The sequence below is a fragment of the Elephas maximus genome, chromosome 25, assembly GCF_024166365.1.
Source record: "Elephas maximus indicus isolate mEleMax1 chromosome 25, mEleMax1 primary haplotype, whole genome shotgun sequence".
NCBI classification, from domain to species: domain Eukaryota; kingdom Metazoa; phylum Chordata; class Mammalia; order Proboscidea; family Elephantidae; genus Elephas; species Elephas maximus.
The window spans coordinates 11,726,637-11,753,897 of record NC_064843.1 but is presented as its reverse complement, the minus strand read 5'-3'; the positions used below and the strand labels follow the sequence as shown (position 1 = coordinate 11,753,897).

The following is a 27,261-nucleotide window of genomic DNA, read 5'->3' as shown; positions in this document are numbered from 1 at the left end:
AGCTGCTAACCAAAAGGTCGGCAGTTCGAATCCACCAGCCATTCCTTGGAAACCCTACGGGACAGTTCTGTTCTGTCCTATAGGGTCGCTGTGAGTTAGAATCGACTCGATAGCAACAGGTTTCTTTTTTGGTTTGGTACCTCCAGTTAACACTGACACGGTCAGAATGAAAAAGAAAACTTAAGACTTTGTTAAGCTCCTCCACCCTTTCTGAAGTGTTTTCAAAACAGTGCATCTTATACCTGGGACCTCATTGAGCAACCTGGTAAATTTTTATTTTTGCCAGCATACTTCGAGTTACCACATCATCATCATATATTCTGGAAAAAGAAAAAAGATCATGGGAAAAGGGAGGCCCAGGAGTCCTGAAATGCGGAAGAAGGGGCTCGCTCACTCTTATTCCCTCCTCTCCCCACCGCTAAATATCAAAAAGACTTCCTTGCAGGCAGGATGAAATCCAAACTCCTAAGTCTGGCACCCAGAGTTGCTCATGACTTAGTCCCGCTCTTGCCATCGAGGGCTTACCGTGTTAAAAAAAAAAAAATTAGGAGGTGGTTTTTCATGGCACCTGGCTGCCTCTCTTACTGGATCGAGCTCCTGAAGGGAGAACCGTACCCTGCTTCTCACTTTTCCTAACTCTGCTGTGGGGGTGTCTTGTGCACAGAGCCAAAAAAAAAAAAAAAATCCGAACCATTGCCGTCGAGTCGATTCTGACTCACTGACCCCAGAGGACAGAGTAGAAATGCCACATAGGGTTTCCAAGGAGCAGCTGGTGGATTTGAACTGCCAAACTTTTGCTGTAGTCTACAGGACAAATAGTCTGCACAAACCACGGCCTCATCTACCCTGAGACCAGAAGAATTAGACGGTGCCCGATTACCACTACTGACCATTCCAACCAAGGCCACAATTAGATGGATCTTGATAGAACGGGAGAATAATGTAGAACAGAACCTCAAAGTCCTAAAAACAAAAACAGATCTACTGGACTGGTTGAGACTGGACGACTCCCCAAGAGTTATTCAAACCTTGAATTGAAACCCTTTAGCTAAACATCAGATGGGCTCAAAAAATAATGAATAACACCCATAAACCCTGTGATCCTTTAAACAACTGTCTATATGAGACCAAATGGTCAACAACCACTTTAAAACAAAGATGAGAAGGTAGGGGGGTAGGGAAACTAAAAAAAAATGAACGAAAATGGAAAAACCAGAAGGAAAGTAATGAAATGTTCGGGCATTGTGAAGAGCATAAAGAAAGGTACTGGACAACTTGTGTAACAACTGTTGAATGGGAACCTCGACTGCTGTGTAAACCTTCAATGAAAACACAATAAAATATTATTAAAAAAAAAAACAGGCCCAATGTGATATAAAATAATACCCAAAAAGAGCCTTACGGGCGAAAAAGTCTGAGGCCCAGGCACATGCTAAGAAAGTGCACTGGCACAGTGCCGCCGCCAGGTGGCACCACAGGACCGCTGGAAGAAAACCTCCCAGGGAGCAGGTCCTGAAGCCCAACTCCATGCAAGTTTGCAGAACAAACTACAGTAAAAGAAAGGCCATCACCAGACCACTCACGCTTGACTACTAGCTGAAAGGTTGGTGGTTCAAACCCTCCCAGAGGTCCTCGGAAGAAAGACCCGGTGATCTATGGCTGAAAGGGCACTCCTTGAAAATGCTACGGATCAGCTCTACTCTGCGCACATGGGGTTGCCGCGAGTGGGAACTGACTCAACAGCGACTGGTCTGGGGTTTTGGTATATTTGATATGGAGTCCTTGGGTGGCGCGAACGGTTCGGCTGCTAACCAAAAGGCTGGCTGTTCGAGCCCACCCAGATTCACCTCAGAAGAAAGGCCTGGTAATCTGCTTCAGACAAATCTACTCAGACACACATGGGGGCGCAGTGAGTTGGAACCAACTCAGTGGCGACTACCAGCAACAGCGCACTCACGCAGGTCGCTTTTCCTGGCGATGATGGTGGCGCAGTGGGGACACTCGTACTTGGGGACGTTCTCGCTGTGCTTCTGCAGAATGTGGATCTTCATGGTGCCACTCTGGGTGAACCGTGCGTGGCAGACGTGGCACTCGTAGGGCTTCTCACCTATGACACAACACCACGAATGACCGTCTAAGAGTGGGCTCCCCTCCCAGAGGACACCTGGATCTGAAAGCCTCTCTTTTGTTCCCAGGGCTTCTTCCAACCCCCTCCCTGTACCTTTAAAGCCCCGGTTAGTGTAAGGCTCTAGGTCAAGCACAGGTGCAAATGTGTCAAGTACAGATGTGCTGACAATGGCCTGATATGTGACCTCCCTGACAGCTGGAGGCTGCTCATCATTTCAAGATACAGCTCTAGTTGGTATCTATGGGGCTGTCCGCCCACTGCTGCTGAGTGTATTCCGACTCCTAGCAACCCTATGGACAGAGTAGAACTGCCCCACAGGGTTTCCAAGGCTGTCAATCTTGAGGGGAGCAGACTGCCACATTTTTTTTTTTTGCATTTTGATATTTGAATATTTATTTATTTTTTATTGTTCTTCAGGTGAATGTTTATGGAGCAAATTCATTTCTCGTTAAACAGTTAACACACAAATTGTTCTGTGACACTGGTCGCCAACCCTGCAATGTGTCAACACCCTCCCCTTCTCAAGCCTGGGTTCCCCATTTCCATTCTTCCCGTTTTCTTGTCCCTTCCTGCCTTCTCGTCTTTGCTTGTGCGCTGGTGTGCCTGTTAGTTTCACATACATGATGGAACAATGACACACGTGTGTCACTGTTGGTCCTACAGACCTGTCTAATCTTTTGCTGAAGGGTGAACCTCAGGAGTGACTTCGGTACTGGTGGCCATACTCTCGGGGCAGACTGCCACGTCTTTCTCCCTCGGAGCCGCTGGTGGATTTGAACCGCCGACCTCTCAGTGCGCAGCCGAGTGCTTTAACCACTGTGCCGCCAGTGCTACCTCTTGACCTTAACCTTGAAAGCCTTACCGGAGTGCGTCCTCATGTGCCGCTTGAGCTTGTAGGTGTCTCTGCTGGCATAGCTGCACAGGTGACATGGGAAAGGACGCTCCCCAGTGTGGGACCGGGCGTGGCGCTTCAGCTTGCTTACCTAGTGAGCAAAGGAAAGACGTGACTGTGACGTGGCCAGAGCGCCCCAGATGACAGAGGAGAACTGCCCCACAGTGCTTCCAAGTAGCAGCTGGTGGACTCGAACCGCTGACCTTTTGGTGAGCAGCCAAACGCTTAATGCTACGCCACTGACTGTGATAGGAACTTACAAGTTGTAGAGTCTTAAACCAATCAGCACTATAAAAACTATCTAAACGTGTGAGATTTTGAACATATTTGATCAGAACATATTTCACACACTGAAAAACACGACGAAGCCGTTTCTTTTTATTTTGTCAAGGGCAATTTTTTTTTTATTCAATGTGTATCAGCGCCTTTGGGGGATAATGAAGAGTAGCTTTAAGAGACATTCCTATTCAACTTCCCTTTTCGAAGAGAAAATTGAAATCCAGCTGGTCAATGCCTGGTGCGACTTTACTACTATTTCTAAGGCAACATGCGCTCAGTAAGGCAGAGTATATATCATATCGTACAGGCGCAGGGACCAGGACGTTCTCTTTTGTGTAAATAAAGTGAAAACCTTTAGTCTTTGTTGTTGTTGGGTACTGTCAGTCGATTCCAGCTCATAGCGACCCCATGTGACAGAGTAGAACTGCCCCCATAGAGTCTGCAAGGCTGTAATCTTCGTGGGAGCACACTGACAGTTCTTTTCTCCTCCAGAACTGCTGGGTGGATTCGAACCAGCAATCTTTTGGCTAGCAACAGAGTGCTTAACCATTGCATCACCAGGGCTCCTTCAAATCCATTTTTGTCGAGTCGATTCCAACCCATAGTGTCCCCGTAGGTCAGGGTAGAACTGCCTCACGGGGTTTCCAAGGCTGTAATCTTTACAGAAGCAGACTGCCACATCTTCCTCCCGTGGAGCAGCTGGTGGGTTCAAACCACTGACCTTTTGGTTCGCAGTTGAGTGCTTAACCACTGCGCTACCAGGGCTCTTGAGTGGATGGGATACCCATGTAAAGCATTCGCAGTTACAAGTCCTGAGAGCCCCACCCTGACTGAGCCCCTTCTGATGGCACATGGGTTGAGGGCGCCTGCCTTATTAATAAGTACAAGTACCGTGTGCGTTACTAGCTGCCGTGGAGGTTACTCCTAACGACCCCATGTATGTCAGGGGAGAACGGCTCCATATGGTTTTTGAGGGTGCATGTCTCGGAAATAGATTGCCAGGCCTTTCTTGCAAGGCAGCACTCAGTCCTGGCAGGACACCAGCAGACAGGCCACTGCCAGCTCCGGATTCTAAGATGGCTTCGTGTTTTGAAATCTCTGTTTTGTGTTCTCGTAATTAATACAGCTGCAACCTTTAACTGAGATGAGAAATAAAATTTAAAAATAGCAATAGCAGAAAAAAAATTCTTGGAATGATTCCGACCCCGTTGGTGAAATTCCCCTATTTATGAAACACGGTTGCATCATTATTATATTTAGACTTTAACTGCTCCTTTAACTTAGTTCTGCTTGAGGGGATTGATGATCCCTTTCCAAATGGGCTCAAAACCAGGGTCCAGCAGGCTTCCTAAGAAGTGGTGGAGCCCTTAAAAACTAACTGCTAGAAACCGGCATTGAAAAGCAAATCGTAGGTCTCTGCCGTGATGTCTTTCACAGTACTGCTGAACTTCTTACCCGCTGCCATCAAGTCAATCCCAACTCTACAGGGCAGAGGAGTTCCTAGGATTTTTCCTATGGTTTCCATAGGATTTCTTAGGCTGTAATCTTTATGCGTTAGGGCACAGTGGTTAAGAGCTAAGTCTGCTAACCAAAAGGTCGGCACTTCAAATCCACCAGCTGCTCCTTGGAAATTCTATGGGGCAGTTCTTCTCTGTCCTATAGGGTCGCTATGAGTCACAACTGACTCGGTGGCAACAGTTTTTTTTTTTTTTTAATCTTTATGGGAGCAGATCACCAGGTCTCTTCTACTGCAGAATGGCTGGTGGGTTCAAACTGCTGACCTTTTGGTTAGCAGCTGAGCGCCTAACCACTGCGCCATCAGGGCTCCTTGCTAAACCTCTTATAGGGTATAAGCAAAACAATCTAGTGAACTGAAATGACATGTAGCTGAAATTTGAAAAGGGCAGTCTCTTTGTAACTAAAATTGCAAAACGGCTATGTTTAAATTTTCAAGCAAGTTGCTTTGTATCTGACCAAGCAGCACTGAGGTAAAAAAAAGTAAGCTACAAAAATTCGGCTAAAGCTCAGACTGGATTGGCAAATCCAGTTCGATTTTGTGGATGTGAGTTCTGCATAAAACACGAGGTGGGACTTTTTAACAAACGTGGGGGTTGTTTCTTGAGTACGAGTCATCTTTATTCGTCATTTGTACACCTTTATGTATTGGAAATCCAGTGTCCTATTTTAAATTTAGGAAGGAGATGGTTATTTCCTGTATTGATTTTATATGAATAACGTCTTTAATAAAAATCATTTTATGATGGAGTCGAGTGTTGGTCTAATGTCTAGAGCTTTGACGGCAGCTTCTCACTCCGCCAGCCTGAAGTGTCAGGGAAGGGCATGTGCTCACCTCCACGCTGGCATACTTGCACATGGAACACTTGAAGGGCTTCTCGTGAGTGTGTCTGTAACGCCTGTGCCGGATCAGCTCTCCACTGGTGACAAATGCCATGTCACAGTCGCCACACTTGTGCGGTCTGGTGCCTATAAAAACACACAGTTTATACTTGTAATACAAAATTAAGCCCCCAAATTTCCTAGGAGTTCATAACTTATGAATTACATTAAGCCTCTTGAACTCGTTGCTGTCCAGTCGATTCCGACTCACAGCGACCCTACGGAACAGAGTGTAACTGCTCCGTGGGCCTTCCAAGGCTGTAACCTTTACAGAAGCAGAATGCCACATCTTTCTCCCGCAGGGCAGCTGGTGGGTTTGAATTGCCGATCTCTTGGTTAGCAGTCCATTGCTTAACCACCGCACACCAGGGCTCCTCTATACTAAGCCCAAGATGCTTTAAAAATCAAGAAAAGGCTCTTTTCAACTATAAATATCAGTGACCGTTGAGTCGACTCCGACTCACGGCAACCCTGTGTGTCAGAGTGTATATAACTGTGCTCCACGTGGTTTTCAATGGCTGGTTCGTCAGGCGTAGATTGCTAGGACTTTCTTCTGAGGTGTCTCTGGGTGGACTTGAACTGCCAACCTTTTGGTTAGTAGCCGAGTGTGTTAACTCTACCACCCAGGGATTCCAATCCATGTATACCATAGACATATGGAGGAAAGTTTTTGTAATATTTAGTAATTGTAAGCAAAATGTAAGAAAAAGACAAAATCAAAGTTTGAAACAAAGCGTTCTTTTAACGTAGATACAGGTGGGTCTGTGTTCTTACACGAGCCTTAACACACATCCTTTGAAGGAAACACGCTTCCCAGCGATTTCACCTGTGTGGGTGTTGACGTGATTTCGTAGCAGAGTGACGGTACGGAAAGCTTTCAGACAGAGGTGACATGTATGAGGCTTTTCATTGGTGTGAGTTTTCACATGACGATTAAAACTCGAAAGTCTAGCAGAGGTGAAGGTGCAGATATCACAACGGAAGGCTCGTTTTACTCCTACAGGAAGAAGATACAGGGTGTACGTGTTTGTAAAAATCTGTCTCTGGAAGCATATGTTCGAATTCCACTTAAACCCTTTTAACATCTTGGCACATCCCTTTAGCCTAATGTGGTAGCTCAACAATAGGATAAAACCCCAAAACCCATCTCCATCGAGTCGATTCCAACTCACAGCAACCCTACAGTACAGAGCAGAACTGACTCCATAGGGTTTCCACAGCTGTCTGTCGCCTTTATGGGAGCAGACTGCCAGGTCTTTCTCCCGTGGAGCTGCTGGTGGGCTTGAACTGCCAACCTTTTAATTAGCAGCTGACCATTTAACCACCGCGCTGCCAGGGCTCCTTCAACAATAGAATATGCTATTTGTATTGACAAGCTATCTAAACATTTCAGGACAAAATCTTCTTGGATGGTGGTATGGACTGAACTGTGTCTCCCCAAAACATATGTTGTAAATCCTAACCCCTATAAGTCGTTATAATTCCATTTGGGACTAGGGTTATCTTTGTTATGTTACGGAGGCAATAGCAGTGTAGGGAGTTGTCTTAAATCAATCTCTTGAGACATAAAAGAGCAGAGTAAGCAAGCAGCAAGCAAGCACAGACAGGGAAGACAGATGCCACCACATGAGACCTCCAAGGAACCAAGAAAAAGAGACAAGGACCTTCCCCCCCAGAGTCCACAGGGAAAGACTTCCCCTACAGCCAGCACCCTGAATTCAGACTTCTAGCTTCCTAAACTGGGAAAATAAATTCCTGTTTGTTGGAAACCCCAGCAGTGTAGAGGTTAAACGCCTGTTTGATAAAGTCACGCACTTGTGGGATTTCTGTTACAGCAGCACTAGATGACTAAGACAGATGGCAAGTAAGACATTTTCATTAGTACAAGATCAGTTATTTTCCGTCTCCAGCCGTATGGTGGACTAGGTACCCTGACCATCCTTCCTGCTAAAAAGAACTAAAAATGCTAAGGGAAAAATGTCTTTATGTTTTAGAATGCCTTACAAGTAGCGGGGAACACAAGATGAAGCTGAGTGCCTGCCCCAACTGGGGAGTTCAAGAAGACCAAAACCAAAAACCTTCAACTAGATTCTGACTTACGGCAACCCTACGTGTCACGGAATAGAACTACTTCATAGAGTTTTCTTTATAGAAACAGATCACCAGGCCCGGGTGGGTTTGAACCGCCAGCCCTAAAGATTAGTTGAGTACAGATCGTTTGTGCCCAAAAGAGATACACTTTCAGTACGGGAGTGCAGTAGAGATAGCCCACCCCAGCCTCTGCGTCCCCCACCCCAGTCAGGGGACTGCAAGGGAAGTGGTGTAGAACAGCACCGTCCAAAACAACAGCCGCTATCCACACATGGCTAGTTAAATTTGAAAGTGAAATAAAATAAAAAATTCAGTTTCTCACTTGTAATCCATATTTTAACTGCTCCATAGCTGTAGGGGGAAACCCTGGTGGCATACTGGTTAAGAGCTATGGCTGCTAACCAAAAAGGTCAGCAGTTTAAATCCACCAGTTGCTCCTTGGAAACTCTATGGGGCAGTTCTATTCTGTCCTATATAGGTTGCCATGGGTCGGAATCGAGTCGACAGCAATAAGTTTGGTTTTGTTTTTGGTATAGCTGTAGGGTCGCTGTGAGTCAGAATCAACTTGATGGCAACAGGTTTGGTTTTCATAGCCACGTGTGGCGCGTGGCCACAGTACTGGACAGCGTAGATGCTGAGCATTTCCATCATCATGGAAAGTTTTAGAGGGCAGTGCTGGTCTAGAATCTTGGCATTGATAGAGGAAATATTCTCCCCAAAGAAGCTGGCTCCACAGGTGGTTTGCAGCCTCCACTAACATTTCCTGGGTGGTCCCAACAACATCTATGGGTGGATCGCCTTGAGATGGCCTTAGACCGTCAATGTCTGGCAGAAGCCAATACAAGGCACCCTTGAAAAACCCAGGCATCAAAGAATTGCCACAGGTGAAGCTCCAAAATACTACAAGCTCTCAGTGAATAAACAAGGTGCCAAAAGCGAGAGCGGCAGGAAAAAACAAACAGAAAAGTCAGACCTGCAAAAACTCCAGGTTTTCTCAAAACGCAAAACTCATTGCCATCGAGTTGATTCTGGCTCACTGTGACCCTACAGCACAGAGCAGAACTATCCCATAGAGTTTCCAAGGAGCGCCTGGTGGATTCAAACTGCAGACTTCTTGGTTAGCAGCCTTAGCACTTAACCACTACACCATCAGGGTTTCCACTTCAGTCAGGTTTTACCAGTCTGCTGTCATGGAGGGCTGGACTTTTGGAGTTCCTCCCTCTGCCAGTTTCGCTGATATCCCAGCTGTGTTGTGTTTGATCATCCTAAAAAAACTTCAGTCCAGCCCCCCATGACAGCAGACTGGTAAAACCTGTCAGAATCAACTTCTGGAACTCTGGAAATGAATGAACCGAAAGCTTGCCACAACCTAACCCAGTGCCACCCAGTGCCATCGAGTCGATTCCAACTCATAGTGACCCTATAGGACAGAGTAGAACTGCCCCATAGAGTTTCCGAGGAGTGCCTGGCGGATTTGAACTGCCAACCGTTTGGTTATCAGCCCTAGCACTTAATCACTACGCCACCAGGGTTTCCAACCAGGGAAGTGCTTAGTCAAGAAAAACTGGCTGATCATCTCCATAAGAACAGATTTGGTGACAGGGACATTTACCCTGGCCCCAAGCACTGCCTCCCCAACTCAACAGTAACCTCAAAATGGCAGCCCGAGTTCCCAGTACTGGTGCCAAAGACAGCAGAATGGGCCTCGTTCACAGAAATCGCAACCATTTGCTTTGAGCTGTCTTTTCATAGCTGCTTGGTCATTTTAAAGGAGCACTAGTGGCACTGTGGTTAAGCACTCATCTGCTAACAAAAAGGTGAGCAGTTCAAACCCACCAGCCGCTCCTCAGGGGAACGATGTGGCAGTCTGCTTCCATACAGATTACTGCCTTGGAAACCCTACGGGGCAATTCTACTCTGTCCTATAGGGTCACTACGAATTGGAATCAACTCGAAGGCAACAGGTTTGGTTTTTTGGGTCATTTTTAATCAACTCTTGCTCTTGTGATTTCACTCTCCTTTGTTTCTTTACTTATGTTGGACATTTATTTACTTATTTATTTTTATTGCACTTTAGATGAAGATTTACAGAACTAGATTCTTGTTAAACATTTAGTACACAGATTGTTTTATGACACTGGTTAACAACTCCACGACACGTCAACACTCTCCCTTCTCGACTTTGGGTTCCCTGTTACCAGCTTTCCTGTCCCCTCCTGCCTTCTAGTCCTTGCCCCTGGGCTGGTGTGCCCCTTTAATCTCATTTTGTTTTATGGGCCTGTCCAATCTTCGGCTGAAGGGTGAACCTCAGGAGTGACTTCATTGCTGAGCTGAAAGGGTGTCCGGGGGCCATGCCCTCGGGGTCTCTCCAGTCTGTTAGGCCAGTAAGTCTGGTCTTTTTTTTGTGAGTTAAAATTTTGTTCTACATTTTTCTCCAGCTTTGTCCAGGACCCTCTATTGTGATCCCTGTCAGAGTAGTCAGTGGTGGTAACCAGGCACCATCTAGCTGTGCTGGACTCAGTCTGGTGGAGGCCATGGTAGATGTGGTCCATTAGTGGACACTTCTTTTTATATTCTGGATTCTTAAAATTAAAAAAAAATTGAGAGATATTCACGTAACATAATATTCAGACAAAGTGAACACTAACCAAAAGAAAATCGTTATGGCTCTGTTCATATCAGACAAAATACCCTTTGAGAGAAGGAATTATTAGATAGCAAGAGGATTACTAATAACAATGTTGTTGTTGTTGGGTGCCATCAAGTTGATTTTCGACTCACAGTAACCGCATGTGACACAGCAGAAATGCCTCACAGGGTTTCCTAGGCTGTAAGCTCTATGGGAGCAGATTGCCAGGTCTTTCTCCCGTGGAGCTGCTGGGTGGGCTCGAACCACCGACCTTTCAATTAGCAGCCATGTGCTTAGCCATTTGCGCCACCAGGATTCCTTTCACTAATAATCATAAATGGTTCAATTTCCCCAGAAGAGACAATTCTAAACTTCTTTGCATCTAAGAAGTTAATTTCAAAAAAACACAACAAAAATGGAAAGAAAAACCTACAGTGGGAGATTTTTAACATATGGTATTCGATCAACGAAGCAGAGAGACAACCAGTGAGCATCTCTCCAGGACGCTGTGCCCAACAACTCCAGAATAAGTATTCTTTGTGAGCACCGAAGCGCATTTACAGAATCGATCCCTATCTGGGCCGTAAAGCAATTCTCAACACATTTCAGAGCACCGGTACCTCACAGGCCTTGTTCTATGGCCACCATGCAATTAGGTTAGAAGTCAATAACAGAAAGATAACAACAAAATGCCCCTCACTTGGAAGGAAAGAAACACTTCCAATAACTCAAGAGTCAAAGTGGAAGTCATAATAAAACTCAGGAAGACAAACCAAATGATAAAATACTTTCAAATATTGTGGGTCATAAAATCGAAAATTTAGAAAGAACTTTATAGTCTTAAACAGTTATATTCGAGATGAAGAAAAGGCTGAAAATTAATAAGTCAAGTAAGCACTTAGCCTAAGAAATCAGAAAAAGATCTGCAGACGAATTCAATGAAGGTAGAAGGAAGAAATTAAGATACCTTTAGGAGTCAATGAAATAACTATAAATGGATATCAAACAGGGGTCCAGGCAACCAGATGTCAGTTCTTTGAAAAGACTAGTACAACTAACAGTTGGTTAAGTGCTTGGCTACTAGTTGAAACGTTGATGGTTCAAACCCACTCTGAGGTGCCTTGCAAGAAAGGCCTGGCAATCTGCTTCCAAAAGATCACAGCCAAGAAAACCCTATGTCGCCATGAGTAAGAACTGACTCCACGGCTACTAACAACAACAACAATGCAATCGATGATACCTTGGCAAGACTGACTGAGAAAGAAACAAGAGGCACAAACCAGCCATCATAGACAGACAATATTAACTTCACTGGCTCACACAGCTCACTTCCAGCTGGGACAAAGATTGAAACGTGAAAAGCAAAACTATATAGCATTTGGAAAACAATATACAACCACGTATTTGCAGATTTTTTAAACAAGATTAAAAAAAAAAAGTCAGAAAGAAAAATATTGGGAAATTCAACTACACTAACATTAAAATCTTTTTTTTTTTTTTAAATCAGAAAACACCATAAAGATTAAAGCTACACACTAGGAAAAGCTATTTGTGACAAAAATAGTTAACAAAAAACGAATACCCAGAATTTGTAATAAACTCTTACAAATTGCTAAGAAAAAGAACAAGGGCCCAATAGAAAAACGGGCAGAAGACTTGAACAGGCACTTCACAGAAGAGAGTACCAGGAAGCCTGTAAACAAAAGAAGGCTCTCAACTTCACATGGAACCGACTGTTTTGGGACGCTGCTCAAAGACGAACACCCCATGACCAAGCTTATTCCACCCCTATACGTCAGGACACCCACGCAAAAACTGTTCCTCTGACAGTAACAGCAAAAACCCAGAACTGCCAACGTCCATCAGTCATGGTGTGAATAAATCGGTATAGCCAGAGAATTAAACACGGGAGACTTGGTCGCACAGTGGTTAAGAGTTATGGCTATTAACCAAAAGGTCAGCAATTTAAATCCATCACTCACTCCTTGGAAACCCTAAGGGGCAGTTCTGCTCTGTTCCATAGGGTCGCTATGAGTCGAAACTGACTCTATGGCAATGGGTTTTGGTTTTTGGATAGCTGCTCATGACATAGATGACTTTTAGGGACATATTAAATGAGAGAAAAAACCACGTTGTTTAGGGACGCAGGCATTTGTGGTCAAACAATAAAGAGGAGCAAGGGGATTGTAAGCATAAAATCTGAGGGCAAAGGGCAGGCACGTTATTCGAAGGGCATCCAGGGCGTGTCAAAGGTCACGGTAAATTCTTTCCAAAACTGGGTAGAAGGCTGTTGTTGTTGCGTACCGTTGAGTCAGTTTTGACTCATAGTGACCCGATGTGACAGAGTAGAACTGCCGGTAGGGTTTCCGAGGCTGTAATCTTTATGGGAGCAGGTCACCGGGTCTTTCTCTTTTGAAGCCACTGGGTGGGTTCGAACCACCAACTTTTCAGTTAGCAGCTGAGCACTTAACTGTTGTGCCACCAGGGATTCTTAGGTAAAAGGTACACAAAAGTATAGTTTGTTGTATTACACTTATACCTTATATATATTTTATTCATGTTTTGTAACTGTTGCTGTTGTGTGCCGTCAAGTCGATTCCGACTCACAGCGACCCTACTTAACATTTAATGAAAACAAAAGTTAAAAAGACACCTTCACACAACCGGATCATGCCAAGAGATGTATGAAAATCACCTCTGTTAGAGTCCACACATGGCCAAAAAGCAAGCAAGCGAGATCGTTCTGAAGTCAGGCTGTGAATACTCAGGTCAGGATTAAGACTTCCTGAGCCATGCACAAGGACCCTCAGATCCCACCTGTGTTACCAGTGGCGTCTCTAGGGTTGGCATCACCCAGTGCGGTACCTCACGGTGTCACCCCCCAGGGACCTCCTCCCGTACCAGACCCTACAAAACCCTTAGTAACGTTTTTTGTACTAACGTTACTAGTAAGTCATAACTCCCATTTAGCACTCCTTTTCCTTTAATTACTACTTCATTTCTCAAAAAAACTATTGGTACAGGCTCACAGATACTAATTATCACATGTCACAGACTGAATTATGTCCCCCAAAAATGTGTGTATCAGTTTGGCTGGGCCATGATTCCCAGTATTGTGTGGCTGTCCTCCATTTTGTGATTGTAATTTTATATTAAAGAGGATTAGGGTGGGATTGTAACACCCTTACTGAGGTCACATCCCTGATCCAATGTAAAAGGACATTCCCTGGGGTGTGGCCTGCACCACCTTTTATCTTACAAGACATAAAAGGAAAGGGAAGCAAGCAGAGAGTTGGGGACCTCACACCATCAAGAAAGCGGGGAGCATCCTTTGGTCCTGAGGTTCCTGCACTGAGATGCTCCCAGACCAAGAAGAATGATGACAAGGACCTTCCTCCAGAGCCAACAGACAGAGGAAGCCTTCCGCTGGAGCTGACGCCCCGAATTTGGACTTCTGGCCTACTGGGCCATAAGAGAATAAACTTCTCTTTGTTAAATCCATCCACTTGTGGTGTTTCTGTTATAGCCGCACTAGATGACCAAACCAAACCTGTTGCCATCAAATCGATTCCAACTCATAGTGACCCTACAAGACAGAGCAGAACTGCCCCATAGGGTTTCCAAGGAGCAGATGGTGGATTCGAACTGCCGCCCTTGTGGTGAGCACCAGAAAAGCTGACAAATTCAGCGACAATAAAAACACCAGCAGCAATGAAAACAACAGCCAGTGTTTGTAGCAGGTGCAGACAAACCACGTGATTCAAAATGCCACTGTAATTGGGTGATACTGACAGCTCTGACTAGAGCGGACCAGAAGGTCTGAAAAATAAATTAGGTATATTGTAGGCATATTGACGCATGTAAATTCGTCTTATGAAAAATGTTTTTGTCGTTTCAAGTAACTACAGGGCTATTTCTATTAAAAAACAATAAATTTCTGCTGAAACACTGTACAGACATTTTATAGACTGTCAATTGGTGTCACCCCTTGACGGTGTCACCTGTCCCGGTCTGCACCCCCCCTACACCCCCAGGAACATCATTGTGTGTCACAAAGCACCTGCGAACCCCTCCCACATCAGTGTTCTCAGGTGGCATCTCAAGGCTGAAATGTGGAGGCAAACGCCTTCATCTGGACTCAGAGCGCTCAGAAAAAGCACCTCTGAAAGGCTGCTGCCGTCCCAGTGCTTTGGGTTCTACACCCTGACCACCCTGGGATACTTTACAGTTCACCTTAACTGTGCTGGTTTTTGTTAGGTGTCATCGAGTTGATTTCGACTCTTAGCAATCCCATTTGGCAAAGCAGAACTGCCCCATAGGGTTCTCTAGGCTGTAATCTTTACAGGAGAACCCTGGGGGTACAGTGGTTAACAGATCAGGTGCTAACCAAAAGGTTGGCAGTTCAAATCCACCAGCTCCGTGGAAGCCCTATGGGCACTTCTACTCTGTCCTGTAGGGTTGCTATGAATCAGAATCGGCTCAAAGACAATGTTCTGTTTTGTTTTTTTAATCTTTACGGAAAGGAGCCCTGGTGGCACTTGGCTCCTAGTGGTTAAGGGCTTGGCTGCTAACTGAAAGGTGGTTGCTTAGAACGCACCAGCTGCTCTGGGAGAGGAAGATGTGGCAGTCTGCTCCTGTAGATTACAGCCTTAGAATCCCTATGGGGCAGTACTACTCTGCCCTGTAGGGTGACTTGACTGTAAGTCGGAATCTACTTGATAGCAATGGGTTTGGTTTGGTTCAATCTTTACAGGAGCAGACTGCCAGGTTTTTCTCCTGCAGAGCCGCTGGGTGAGTTCGAATCGCAGAGCCACCAGGGCTCCTTTAAATGTGCTTCACCAAAGAGATTTTTTCCGTTGCAAATTTATAATAAAATACTAACAGTGGCCATATCTGGGAGGAGAGATTATGACGATTTTATTTTTTTCCTTTCATCCTTCTCCATGTTTTACAAAGCTTTGCCAGAGATCACGTTTTCTTTACATAATTTGAAAAAAAAATAAAAAGCACTTCCCTTTCCTTCTACACTACTGAACCTTGTGTTCCCCCTCAACCCTTCATGCATTCCTCTAAAATCTTTTGCATTTATAAACCATTCTGGTGACCACTAAAACTGTATCCACACAAAAGCTGAACTGGAGACCTGAGATAACGATTCAGGTAGCCAAATACCCACAACTCCCGACAACCACTTTTCTAGTTCAACTGTGCCCCCATAACGCAAGGCTTGGGTAGATTTCCGCAGTCCAACGCTGAACAGGAAAAGAACTTTGAGCGTGCATACAGCATGCCTACTAGTTAAATCATTCAGTAAAGACATTCTGGTGTGTTCAAGGCGGTAGACAGTACACGGAGCTCAAGACCGAGGCTATGAGCTCAGCATCCCATGGGCATTCTGGTCTGTTACTCCGTCCCTAGCCAGGGACTGGTCTTGTGCATTTGTAGTTAGCCACAGGGGAACAAAACAAGAAAATGCAGATATATTAGGTCGAAGCCCTAACCACCAGCAGAAAGCTATAAAACGTAAAGCCTAGTGGCAGTGCGTACACAAGCTGATCTCCAGTCCAGGCCCAGCTACTTGGCTCCACCTAGCTGCTGTTGGGCAGGAGGGAACAGGCACCCAGTGTTGACAGCTAGGCCTAGAAACTGGGGCTTAGGGGGTGAAATTTCTTGATTTAAACAAGTGAGAAGCCAATACAAATGAATCCTTTCTGAAGGTTGGATTCATCCTGTGGGCTGCTGGGATGCAATCTCCACTCTAAAACGGCTTCAAGGAAGTCCCTGAGTGGCACAATGGTTTGCAGTTTGCGATCGACTACTAACTGACAGGTTGGCAGTTCCAGCCCCTCAGAGGCGCCGCAGAGATTTGCTTCCATAAGAGATCAGAGTCAAGAAAATCCTAGGGAGCAGTTCTACCCTGAAACACACGGAGTTGCCATGAGTCCTAGTCGATGCAACAGCGATGGGTTTGGTTTTTGGGTTAATGGCTTCAAAGTCCTCTCTAACCTGACCTGACTTCCCTCTCCAAGCACTGCTCCCCCCGCCCACCCACGATGCCCTCAGACACAGCAGAACTACCCATACTTTTCCAGAGCTACATGCAAAGGCCATTTCCTGATGCCTGGAATGGTGACACCCCCCCACCCCTTACTGGCTTCCTCCCCAGCCTTCCCAAAATGGCTCCTTCCTTAGAAACGGGCCTCTGCTGCCCCCTGCAGGAAGGATTACTCCTATCCCCGCCAGCACCTGCTCTTGCCTGCCTCAGTCAGGGGTCACCAGAAACCTGTACCAATTGCCCTCGAGTTGATCCTGACTCATGGTGACCCCATGTGTGTCAGAGTAGAACTGTGCTCCACAGGGTTTTCAATGGCTGATTTTTTGGAAGTAGATCACCAGGATTTTCTTCCGAGGTGCCTCTGGGTGGACTGAACCTCCAACCTTTCAGTTAGCAAGCCAGCGCATTAACTGTCTGTGCCACCCAGGGACTCCACATACTGTCTTCTAATTGCTTCTCCACCCCGCCCCTGTGAGACTGCAAACTAGGGGGCAGAGACCAGGGCTCAGACCTCTATTTCGTGCCCAGTGTTTTGCAGGAGCACTCTTACCATGCTTTTAAAAACATTTGTATGCAACATGCAAAACCCTTTTGGATTTGATTCACAATACACAACACTAGTTTACAATTTATTCCATTCCTGACTTTCTGAAAGCAACTAAAAGTCAACCCTGGTGGAGCAAATGCTTGGCTGCTAAACGAAAGGTCAGCAGTTCAAATCCGCCTAGTAGCTCTGCAGAAGAAAGACCTGGCAATCTGCTTCTCTAAACATTACAGCCTAGAAAACCTTATGGAGCAGTTCTACTCTGTCACATGGGGTCACTATGAGTTGGAGTCAACTCGACAGTACCTAACAACATAACAACAACAAAAATCAGCCACTTAAAACTTCAATTACCCTGTCTGTACTGGGCTGAATACTGTCCACCCCAAAATTTACATCTACTTAGAACCCATGAATGTGACGTTATTTGGAAATAGGGTCTTTGCAAATACAATCAAGTTAAAATCAGGATTAGGGTGGGGTCTCACTCCAATTCCAGGTGGGGAGATTCGGAGATGTCCATACACAGGGGAGATGGTCACACGAGACGATGGAGGCAGGGATTGGGGTGCTGAAGGTACAAGCAAAGAAACGCTAAGGAATGCCAGCAACCACCAGAAGCTGGAAGAGGCAGGGAGGGATCCTCCCCTAGGGCCTTCAGAGAGAGCATGGCCCTGCCCACACCTTGATTTCTGACTTCTGGCAGCCAGAACTGTGGAAGAATACAGCTCTGTTGTTTTAAGCTACCCGGTTTCTGGTACTTTGTTACAGCAGCTGCAGGAAACTCATACACTCTCCTTTCCATAAAAAAAAACCTGCAGACCACTTTAACGTAAAATCTCTTGTACAAGATGAACTGGCCTACCCTTTGTCTTTCTCCGTTTTTTTGCAGATTTGGGTTTTTCAACACTAGCTTCACTGGGCGAAGGTTTATCTTCTCGCTCTTCCACATGCAAGCTGGAAATTGTCAGGACAATCTCGTCACTTCCTTCCTCACCCGGCCTGGCCTCCACGAGGAAGAACTGCTCTTCTGCTTGCTCGGGGAGTCCTCCTCCCACCGGCAGCTGGGCCGCCTCCTGACCTCCCTCCAGCTACCAAACAAAAATGAGAATTCAAACAAATGCAACGCTCTTCATTACAATCTGATTAAACTCTGCCTCGGTCCAACTGTGGAGTACATAATGAAAACCAAAACTTAAAGAAGTGTGGCAAAGCATTCATTGCAACCCTAATGCTGAGTATTTAGCATCACAGGTTTGGTGGTAAAACACCACATTTTTTTTTTTTAACCCAATGCACTTTATAATATTCTAATTAGTATAGCTTTTTAAACCCTTCAAAAGGAACATAAGGTCTTCCGCGAAGTATTTTTACTGGTTGTGAATTTAAACTACAAGATAGCCTGTCCATACATGGGACTGCATATAAGGCAACTTAAAAAAATGGTTTTCATTTTTTTTCCCCCATGAGAAGGGTCTGTTTGTTCAAACCAGCTCTACCCTTACCGGTCCAGTACTTCCCGCCGGACTCAAGGCAAATGTGAGGTCCTCACTGGCCTCCCCGCTTTCCTCCAGCACCTGGAACTGCACCACCTCCGTCTCCTGCAGCGAGTACAGCTCGTCCTGGATACTGATGGTGACACACTGGTGCACGGTCGGCTCAGGCCCCTCACCCAGCGGGGGCTGCAGCCACAGCAGCGTCGGCAGCCCGCTGCCCACCGGCTGCACGGTCACCTGCACCTCGTCTTGGGGCTGTGCCGGCAGCCAGCTCATCTGATTCATCGCCAGGTCTTCCGAGGTGAGGTGCACCGTCTGCAGCGTCAGGACGTGCTTCTCGCTGTCCTCCACGGAGGCTGACACCAGCTCCAGCTCTCCCTCGAGGATTCGGGGCAGCAGGGCCCGGGGGACAGCCTGGGCCTCCATGTTCCCGGGGCTCAGCCACTCCCTCACTCTGCACACCCCGTCCTCTTCCTCCCGGGCCTTTTCTGAAACCAACTCCAGCTCTTTAATTTTGGTGAATTGATCAGAAGGGACAGGGACTTCGGTTGCTGCCATTATGACTGGGTCTGCTGGAGAAAGCTTAGTCTTAGTAGGGATCAGGCGGTGGGGGCTGCCCGCCTGTGGGATCCAGCAAGGTTTGGGCCTCAAAACGGGTTGGGCCTACTAGGGGTAAGGACTAAACACACTTGGTCTAGGCCCGGGAAGGGCTGAGCCTAAGTAGGATTTAAGCTGAAGCAGGCTTTTGCCCAAAGGATTCTAGAATGAAGAGCTTTGGGGCTGAGCAGCTTCTGGAAAATGCACATTTCTAGGCCTATAAGGTTTGGGGCTTGATCAGGTCTTTGAAAAATGCACGTTCCTGGGCCTAGAAAGTCGGGGCCTGATCAGGTCTTTGGAAAATGCACATTTTAGGCCTAGAAGGTTTGGGCCTGAGCAGGCCTCTGGAAAACGCACATTTCTAAGCTCTGCAAAGTTGGGGCCTGAGCAGGTCTTTGGAAAACGCACATTTCTAGGCTCTGTAAGGTTTGGGCCTGAGCAGGCCTTTGGAAAATGCACGTTTTTGGGCTAGAAGGTTGAGGCCTTTACAGGCCTTTGGAAAACGCCACCTTTCTAGGCCTAGAAGGTTGGGGACCCGGCAAGCCTTCCACCATCGCACAATTTCAGACTCTGCAACGTTTGAACCAAGCAGGCTTTAGGGGTGGTGGCCTGAGGTCCACAGAGACCTGGCGAAGGTGATCTGAGGCCCCGCAAGCACATTCTGCAGGGTCGGGAACACCCCGCCCTCCCGGCTCCGCCGCAACGCCGCCCACGCGCCCTTCCCACGCCCACGCCAGGAACAGCCCGTGCGTGCAGAGCTGGCCCAGAGTCGCGAGGCGCCCTCACCACGAGAGGCGTGGCCTGAGCGTGGCCCGCCCCGTCCCGCGTGGGCTCCGCCTCGTGCCTTCGGCGCCGAGTGCAGCTGATGCCCCCCGAGACGCTGGTGCGAGGGGCCAGGTGGCAGTGCGCAGGCGCGGGAAGCGGGGCAGGGGGATGTAAGGGGCGGAGCCAGGGCAAGGGAGGATCTTAGGGGAAGGGGGTGCCTAGTAGGGACCTGGAGGGGGCGCCCGACCGACGGGGTGGGGAAGCTGACAAAATAGGGATCTGGGCAGCGACCTGAAGGGGGTGCCCGAGAGACCGGGGGAGAGATGGTCAAGGGCAGACTGGGTGGAGGAAGGTCCTGGTGGGGAACTTGGAGGGGGCGCCCTACGGAGTGGGTGGGGGAACTAAGACGATAGAGACTTGAGGGGGGAACTGAAGGGGGCGCTGAGAGACGGGGTCAAGGAGATAGAGAGGGTAGGGACAGGGAGGGGGGAGGAGGAGCCTGAGGGGGAGCCCGAGAGTTCCGGGGGGAGGGGGGAGATGGACACGGAGAGAACGTAGGGGGGAGGGGAGACCTGGAGAGTCTGGGGGAGCCTGGATGGGACGCTGACATACAGGGGAGCGGGCCGGAAGGGAAGGAGGGACCTGGCGGCGTCTCCCGGAACCTGGGGGTGTGTAGATCTGTGATGGGGGGAGAGGTGGAGGGGAGAAGGCACGAGGGAAACTGGCAGACAGATGGGGAAAAAGAGGGACCCGAGCAGTGTGTGTGGGAAACAGGAGGCAGGATATAAGAAAGGTTAAGTGGGCAAGGGGGCTCTAAAGGGCAAATAGTTACTGAGAAGGAAACCGCAGGTGTGAAGAGATACTTGCCCGGGTCCTGAGAAACCCTGGAGGGAGCCAAGGACTTCGTGATCAAACATGGACGGGAGAAGAACCAGAGGGAACACACCAGGGGGCGGTGGGGGGCGACAGCGGAGATGAGGAGAAGGAACAGCTAGGCCCAAGGAGGAGATGGGGGCGGTGTGAAGCGCAGAAATGGGCAGGGGAGAGCGATGCGGAGAAGGAGAGGGTGGCCTGAGGGGCGGCCGTGGGGGAGGCGGGACCACCCGTTCGGCCTTGGGTCTCTCCTGGCTCTTTTGTTGGTGGCGGTAGCGGCCATAGAGGCGGCTCCAGTTCGTGGCGACCTTGTGTACCACAGAACGAAACCTTGCCAGGGCCTGGGCCGTCTTCATAATCCTTGGTATGTTTGAGCCCGTTGCTGCAGCCATTGGGTGAATCCGTCTCATGGAGACTTTATAAAATTCATTTTAAAAGGGCTCATTGAAGGCTGGTGGGAGGGTGAGGGAAAGTAAGGAATGAAGGAGAAATCGAGATGAAGAGAGGCGTTTAACGGGAACAGTTGAAAACTCAAAGGAGGAAAGCAGCCCTCTGGGAAGGCTAATGGAGCCAGGAAGAATGACCTGGACCAAGAAAGGACTTTAATTTCGCCAGCAACCTAAGTGGATTCTTCTGTCACAGCCAGGGAATTTTCTACATCCCTAAAAGTGCTTTCTGTATGTTTGCCCCTTCTCCACAGTTTTTTGTGTTTTATTTCACATTCTTGCACACAGTAAGCACTCAAATATTTTTCTTCTCCAATTTATTTATTTACTTTTTTGAACATTTTATTGTGTTCTGCGTGAAAGTTTTCACAGCAAAGTAATTTCCCACTCAGTAATTCATACACGCATTGTCCTGACATTGGTTGCCATCCCCGCAGGGTGTTAGTAGTCTCCCCATTTCCACCCTGGCTTCCTCATTTCCATCCCTCCAGTTTACCTGCCCCTCCTTGCTTTCTCATCTTTGTCCCTTTGGTCTCAAGTATAGTTGATTGTTGTAAGGAGCACATTTGTCACGGGTGTTATGGTTTATTTTATAGACCAATCTATTACTTGACTGAAAGGTGATCTCTTGGAGGGACTTCAGTTCCAGATTAAAAGTGTGTCTTTCTTTTCTTTTCACTTTCAATAGTAAAAACCATACAACTAAATTCAGTTTTAAAAGAAACCTCAAGTACCCTCAGTAATGTGTTTGTTGGTTCAGCTCTTCTATCGCTAGCTTTAACATTGCGTCTGGGATTTCTATAGCACATATGCTATCCAGAGAAGATGAATATTTGAAGGTCGCTGGGGAAATTGTGTGTTATACTAACTTCTCTTAAATCATTTAAATGAGTTTTTCTGCTTAAGCAGTCACCACCTATTTAGTGCCTTCTCAGATAATTTTGCATTATTGCTGTAACAGTCATGCGGCTAGAAAGTTTTGTCAGTAATTATACTATAAATTTGTGTTTAGAAATTTCAAATACCAATTAAAAAAACATTTTTTTAAGAGTGGAGGGAGAGAGTCGGCTGTCTCATTAGGGGGAGAGTAATTGGGAGTATGTAGCAAGGTGTATATAAGTTTTTATGTGAGAGACTGACTTGATTTGTAAACTTTCACTTAAAGCACATTAAAAATTATTTTAAAAAAACATTTTTTTAAATGGATGTAAGGCCACAGAGAGAAGAAACATGGATGGGAAAATGAGTTAGACTTAGAAAAAAAGTAGAGGCTTAGAGGACTCCCTAGGTAGTGCAAATGGTTAACACATTCAGATACAAACTCAAAGGTTGGAGGTTCAAGTCCACCCAGAGATGCTTCTGAAGAAAGGCCTGGAGATCCGCTTCTGAAAAATCAGCCACTGGAAGTCCTATGGAGCATAGTTTTGCTCTGCTGCACATGGGGTCGCCATGGCCAGGCCATTACCCTGGGCCATGGCTGTGGATGGGTTCACGAGATCTGAGCAGCAATATTTGGAGCCCAACTGTAGGTCAAATTAATATCCTGGCAGTGGGCTCAACTGGCCATCTGCAAAGGACTCTAGAATGGCAGAGCCTCACCACAGCTGTGTGGCTATCTTCTGGGATGCCCTGGCCACAAAGAGGATGCTGCCTCTTAAGCGGTGTTCATTCCTTGTTCTTGGCTGCGGAGCCTGAACTGACCCTCTCCTTGGCCTGAGAACCTCCCAGGGATAATCTGGTGACAGAGAGGGGCCACCTCGGGACATTTCCTGCTAATCGGCCTGAGGTACACGGGAGACTACTCAGAACAGTAGGAGATGTGATCCTATTTGTACCCTGAGTGTATGGATCAGTTCCTACCAGTTAAACTTTCAACCCCTGTGTCTCCTACAAATGCTGGGGGTTATGGCAGGCCGGCCCGTGTCCTTCCAGTGCCTGTCAGAGAGCTGTCGGTCCGGTATCTCCTCCAGTATCAGGACCAGGATGTCAAGGGACTCATGTGATTGACAGCTGACCTTGGCCTTTCCCAGCTGCTCGCAGGCATGTCCCTTGAAGGCACAGTCCTCACCGTAGCACTTGTATGTTAACATTGCAGCTGGTTGTGTTCCTTGGCACTTCTACATTTTCAGGTTTGTGATCAGCCAGTGTGGCTCACAGGAAAGAAAGGGCTGGTTGAATTGTATGATGCAACGCCACACGAACTAGGAAAAGCGTAGGCCAGGCTAGCACTTGGTTGTTCAAGGCAAATGTTCCAGAACACTCTTTTCCAGACTGCTCTTTTCGTTGAGAGCATCACTACAGCATTCGCTGACCAGGTATCCAGGGTGTGTGTGTATATGGTATATAATATATGACTATTTGGAAGTGTAATAACTTTAGATATCATACCCGCTGTTGTCGATTTGATTCTAACACATGACAACCCCATGTGTGACAAAGTAGAACTTCCCCATAGGGTTTTCTTGGCTGTAATCTTTATGGAAGCAGATCGTCAGGCCTTTCTTCCACAGCACCACTGGGTAGGTCCAAACTGCCAACCTTTAGCTTAACAGTCAAACTCAAACTGTTCGCACCACCCAGGGACCTTAGTAACTTTAAGACCAGAAACCAAACCCATTGCTGTCAAGTCTTTTCTGACTCACAGCATCAAATAAGCCACATGAAATATGTTTGAGACAAAAAATAAAATAAAATAAAATAAACCAGAGGCCTACAGGGCAGCAGCGAACAAGGTAGGCTGGTGAGTGTTAAGTCACCATCTTTTAGAAATATTCTGAGTCTGCTCACTGCTTCCAAAGTAAGTGTCGTGATGTCTACCACTTAATTACTCCCTGTCCCCTCTCCCCCAGGCGGAGTGTAAAATCTTTCTGAGGCTTATGGTAAGCGTCCCAGTGTATGGGTTACCCAGGTGAAAAAGTTGTTTGATAAGAAAATGAAGGGGGAAGACTGGACTTGCCTGATAGTCTTCGTGAGGAAGGGGCTTGAGCTCAGAGTGCTAAGCCCTTGATATGAGCTATGTCTCAAATCTTCCAGAAAGCCCTAGAGGGGAGCAGTATCGTAATCCCTGTCATGGGTTGAATTGTTTCCCCCCAAAATAAGAGTTGCAAACCATAACCCCTTAGTGGTTATAATCCCATTTGAGAATGGGGTTTCTTTGTTATGTCAATGAACAGTGTTAGTGTAGGGCATGCCTTACATCAGTCTCTCTTGAGACATGACCTGTTGCCCCGTGGAATCCATTCCGGCCCATGGCGGTCCTATAGGACAGAGAAGAACTGCCCTATAGGGTTTCCAAGGTTATAAATCTTTACGGAAGCAGATTGCCGCATCTTCCTCCTGCAGAGTGGCTGGTGGGTCCAAACCGCCGACCTTTCAGTTAGGAGCTGAGCATTTAACCACTGCACCACCAGGGGAAAAGAGATTAAACAAGCAAGCAAGAGAGCTGAGATAGGGGAAGATAGATGCAAGGCCACGTGAAGATCACCAGGGAACCCAGGAACAGAAGCTGAAAAGAGACAAGGACCTTCCCCCAGAGCTGACAGAGAGAGAAAGCCTTCCCCTAGAGCCAGCACCTTGGATTCGGACTTCTAGCCTCCAAAACTTGAGAAAATACATTTCTGTTTGTTAAAGCCGCCCACTTATAGCAGCAGTAGGTAACCAAGACAATCTCTTTTTTTAGAGGAAGAAATAGAAAGGTTAAGAAGCTTGTCCAAGTGGTAGGAGCTATGCTTCAGAAAGCCCTGTCTTAAATACTGTATATAATGTGCTGTTTATTATGTTTACTGTGAATTGTATTATCACCTGCCACATGGAAAAGAATATATATACATAAACGTTAGAGGAGCCCCTCAGGGCAGGGATCTTTGTCAGTTTTGCTGACTGGTGTACTTGGAGTGCCTAGGACAGCTCCTGGGATATAGAAGGCCCTGGTCACTCTTTGTGCAGTAGCTGAACGTATCCACTTGTCACCCTTCACCACTCTTCTTGATCACCTCTAGCATCCCTGAAGGGTGAATATGAGTTTTATATCTTATAACCTTACATAAATATCATGGTGGTTCTTCTCTAGTTGCTCCCCAGTGATATTTACCTGAACAATTTATTGATGCTTCTGACCTCATAAACTGTTCAGGAACTTTTTTTATTTCATTAAACAGTTGTTTGTTCATGCAATAGGTATTTAGAACCAGGAACCAGTGTCCATGGGTCGATTCAGACTCGTGGAGAGCCCACGTGTGTCAGAGTAGAACTGTGCCCCACAGAGTTTTCAGTGGCTGATTTTTTGGAAGTGGATTGCTAGGCCTTTCTTCCGAGGCTCCTCTGGGTGGACTCAGACCCCCAGCTTTTTGGTTAGCAGCCGACTGCTTTAACCACTGGCACCACAGAGGGGTCCATGTTGTTGTTAGGTGCCACTGAGTCGATTTTCGACTCATAGTTACCCTGTGTGACAGAGTAGAGCTGCTCCAGAGGGTGTTCTAGGCTGTAGTCTTTACGGGAGCAGATTGCCAGGTCTTTCTCCTGAGGAGCTGCTGGGTGGATTCAAACCACCAACCTTTCTGTTAGCAGCCAAACGCTTAACCACCGTACCACCAGAGCTTCTTAGGGGCTGCATAGGTATATTATAGTTACTCTGGTATCTACGTTGTTGGGACATGGGCTTTTCTAAAATGTAGTCTAGAGCCTCGGATTTCCAACACTGGCCATTTCCCTAGGTGGACTGCGGGAATATTGCTGCTTTAATGTTAAAGAGAATTTAATGCAATACGGTGGGAGGTAGTTCTGGTTAAGATATGGCAGTACTACCCCAACTGCATAGGTGCTACAATCAGCTTAATTCTAAGGAAAAAGACCTTGAAAGTGAGTTACTGGGCACACGCCAAGGTTTCCTGTTGTGTGCTCGCTTCTGTACTTACCTATAACTTTGAAGCCTGGCTGGCGACTGGTACTTAAACTGTTTCTTAACCCGCTCCTGCAGTTTGGCACCTCGGAGTGTTATAAAGATCGTTTGTATCCCAAAGTACATAAACAGCCGAGCTCTTTTGCCTGAAGCGTTATCGCGATCACTCTAATTTCAGCCAATGGGTCACGCAGGCGTGTCCATTTTGGAACGCGTTGGGTTAACCTTTGGGCAAATGTTGTTTTTATGCCGATCATTATACTTTGAACTTTGTTTTGAACACAGAGAGGCTATCCTCTCATTTAACGAGCAGTTCAGCAGTGCTCGGGTCAAAGGAGGCAGAGGAGAGGATTCTTAAAATTGTTTGGGACGTTTGTGAGGAAGGAGGAGGCAGAATGCAGGGATAGGAATTTGACTGTTATGCAAAAGTATACCAGGTGTTCTAGAACTGTCCAGAACTTTCTTGGTATAACCTCTACCTTGAGCTTATACGCAAAGAAACATACGATGAATGAATGAATGAATCTTTATTATGTTTAGTCTTATTAAATGGAATCTAAAAATAAGCATCTTAGGGGGGAAATTTGGAAGGACATACTCCAACCTAATAATGGTAGTTAATTTTGGGGGTGTTGGTGTCGAAGGGACAAATGTGAAGGACTACTTTTTTTCTTTTCCACAATTTGTTTAGATAATGCAGTTTTTTTTTGTTAGAAAAAAATCTTGGAGAGTCAGATAATATTCTGAGGGTTTATGGGCTGTGCCCTGTGTGTGCCTACATCCTGAGCTTCTAAATTCCTAAAATTTCTAAGCCTCGCCCTTCAGCATCAGGAGGTAGACTACCATGGTAGTAAAGGTGGTATTCACCTTTCCAGCTGCGTGGCCTTCAACTGGCTACTTACCCTCTCTGAGCCTTTATTTTCTCATCCGTAAACTAGTAATAATCTTAGCCCCCTCCTAATATCATCATTATGAAAAATAAATAATTCATGTCAAATGCTTAAAAATAACACAATGCTTGGGGTATAAAAATCCATAGCCATTGAGTTGATTCCAACTCATAGCGACCATAGAGGACAGAGTAGAACTGCCCCATAGGGTTCCCAAGGCTGTAAATCTTTATGGTGGCTGCAACAGTGGGCTCAAATGTAGCAACAGTTGTGAGGATGGTG

The 27,261-nt window shown here is 46.6% G+C and overlaps 1 protein-coding gene across 1 annotated transcript in view; it reads right to left on the bottom strand.

The window, feature by feature from the left end:
• The window catches only part of CTCFL (CCCTC-binding factor like), a 37,416-nt gene extending 18,347 nt beyond the window's left edge, over positions 1–19,069 (bottom strand). The window contains exons 1-6 of the mRNA XM_049870085.1: positions 18,515–19,069; positions 17,881–18,106; positions 6,523–6,693; positions 5,650–5,783; positions 2,991–3,111; positions 1,958–2,107 (exon numbers count right to left, since the gene is read on the bottom strand). Coding sequence (XP_049726042.1) covers positions 1,958–2,107; positions 2,991–3,111; positions 5,650–5,783; positions 6,523–6,693; positions 17,881–18,106; positions 18,515–19,069 — 1,357 coding nt within the window. The remainder of the gene's footprint in view (positions 1–1,957; positions 2,108–2,990; positions 3,112–5,649; positions 5,784–6,522; positions 6,694–17,880; positions 18,107–18,514) is intronic.
• Between the last annotated feature and the right edge of the window lie 8,192 nt (positions 19,070–27,261).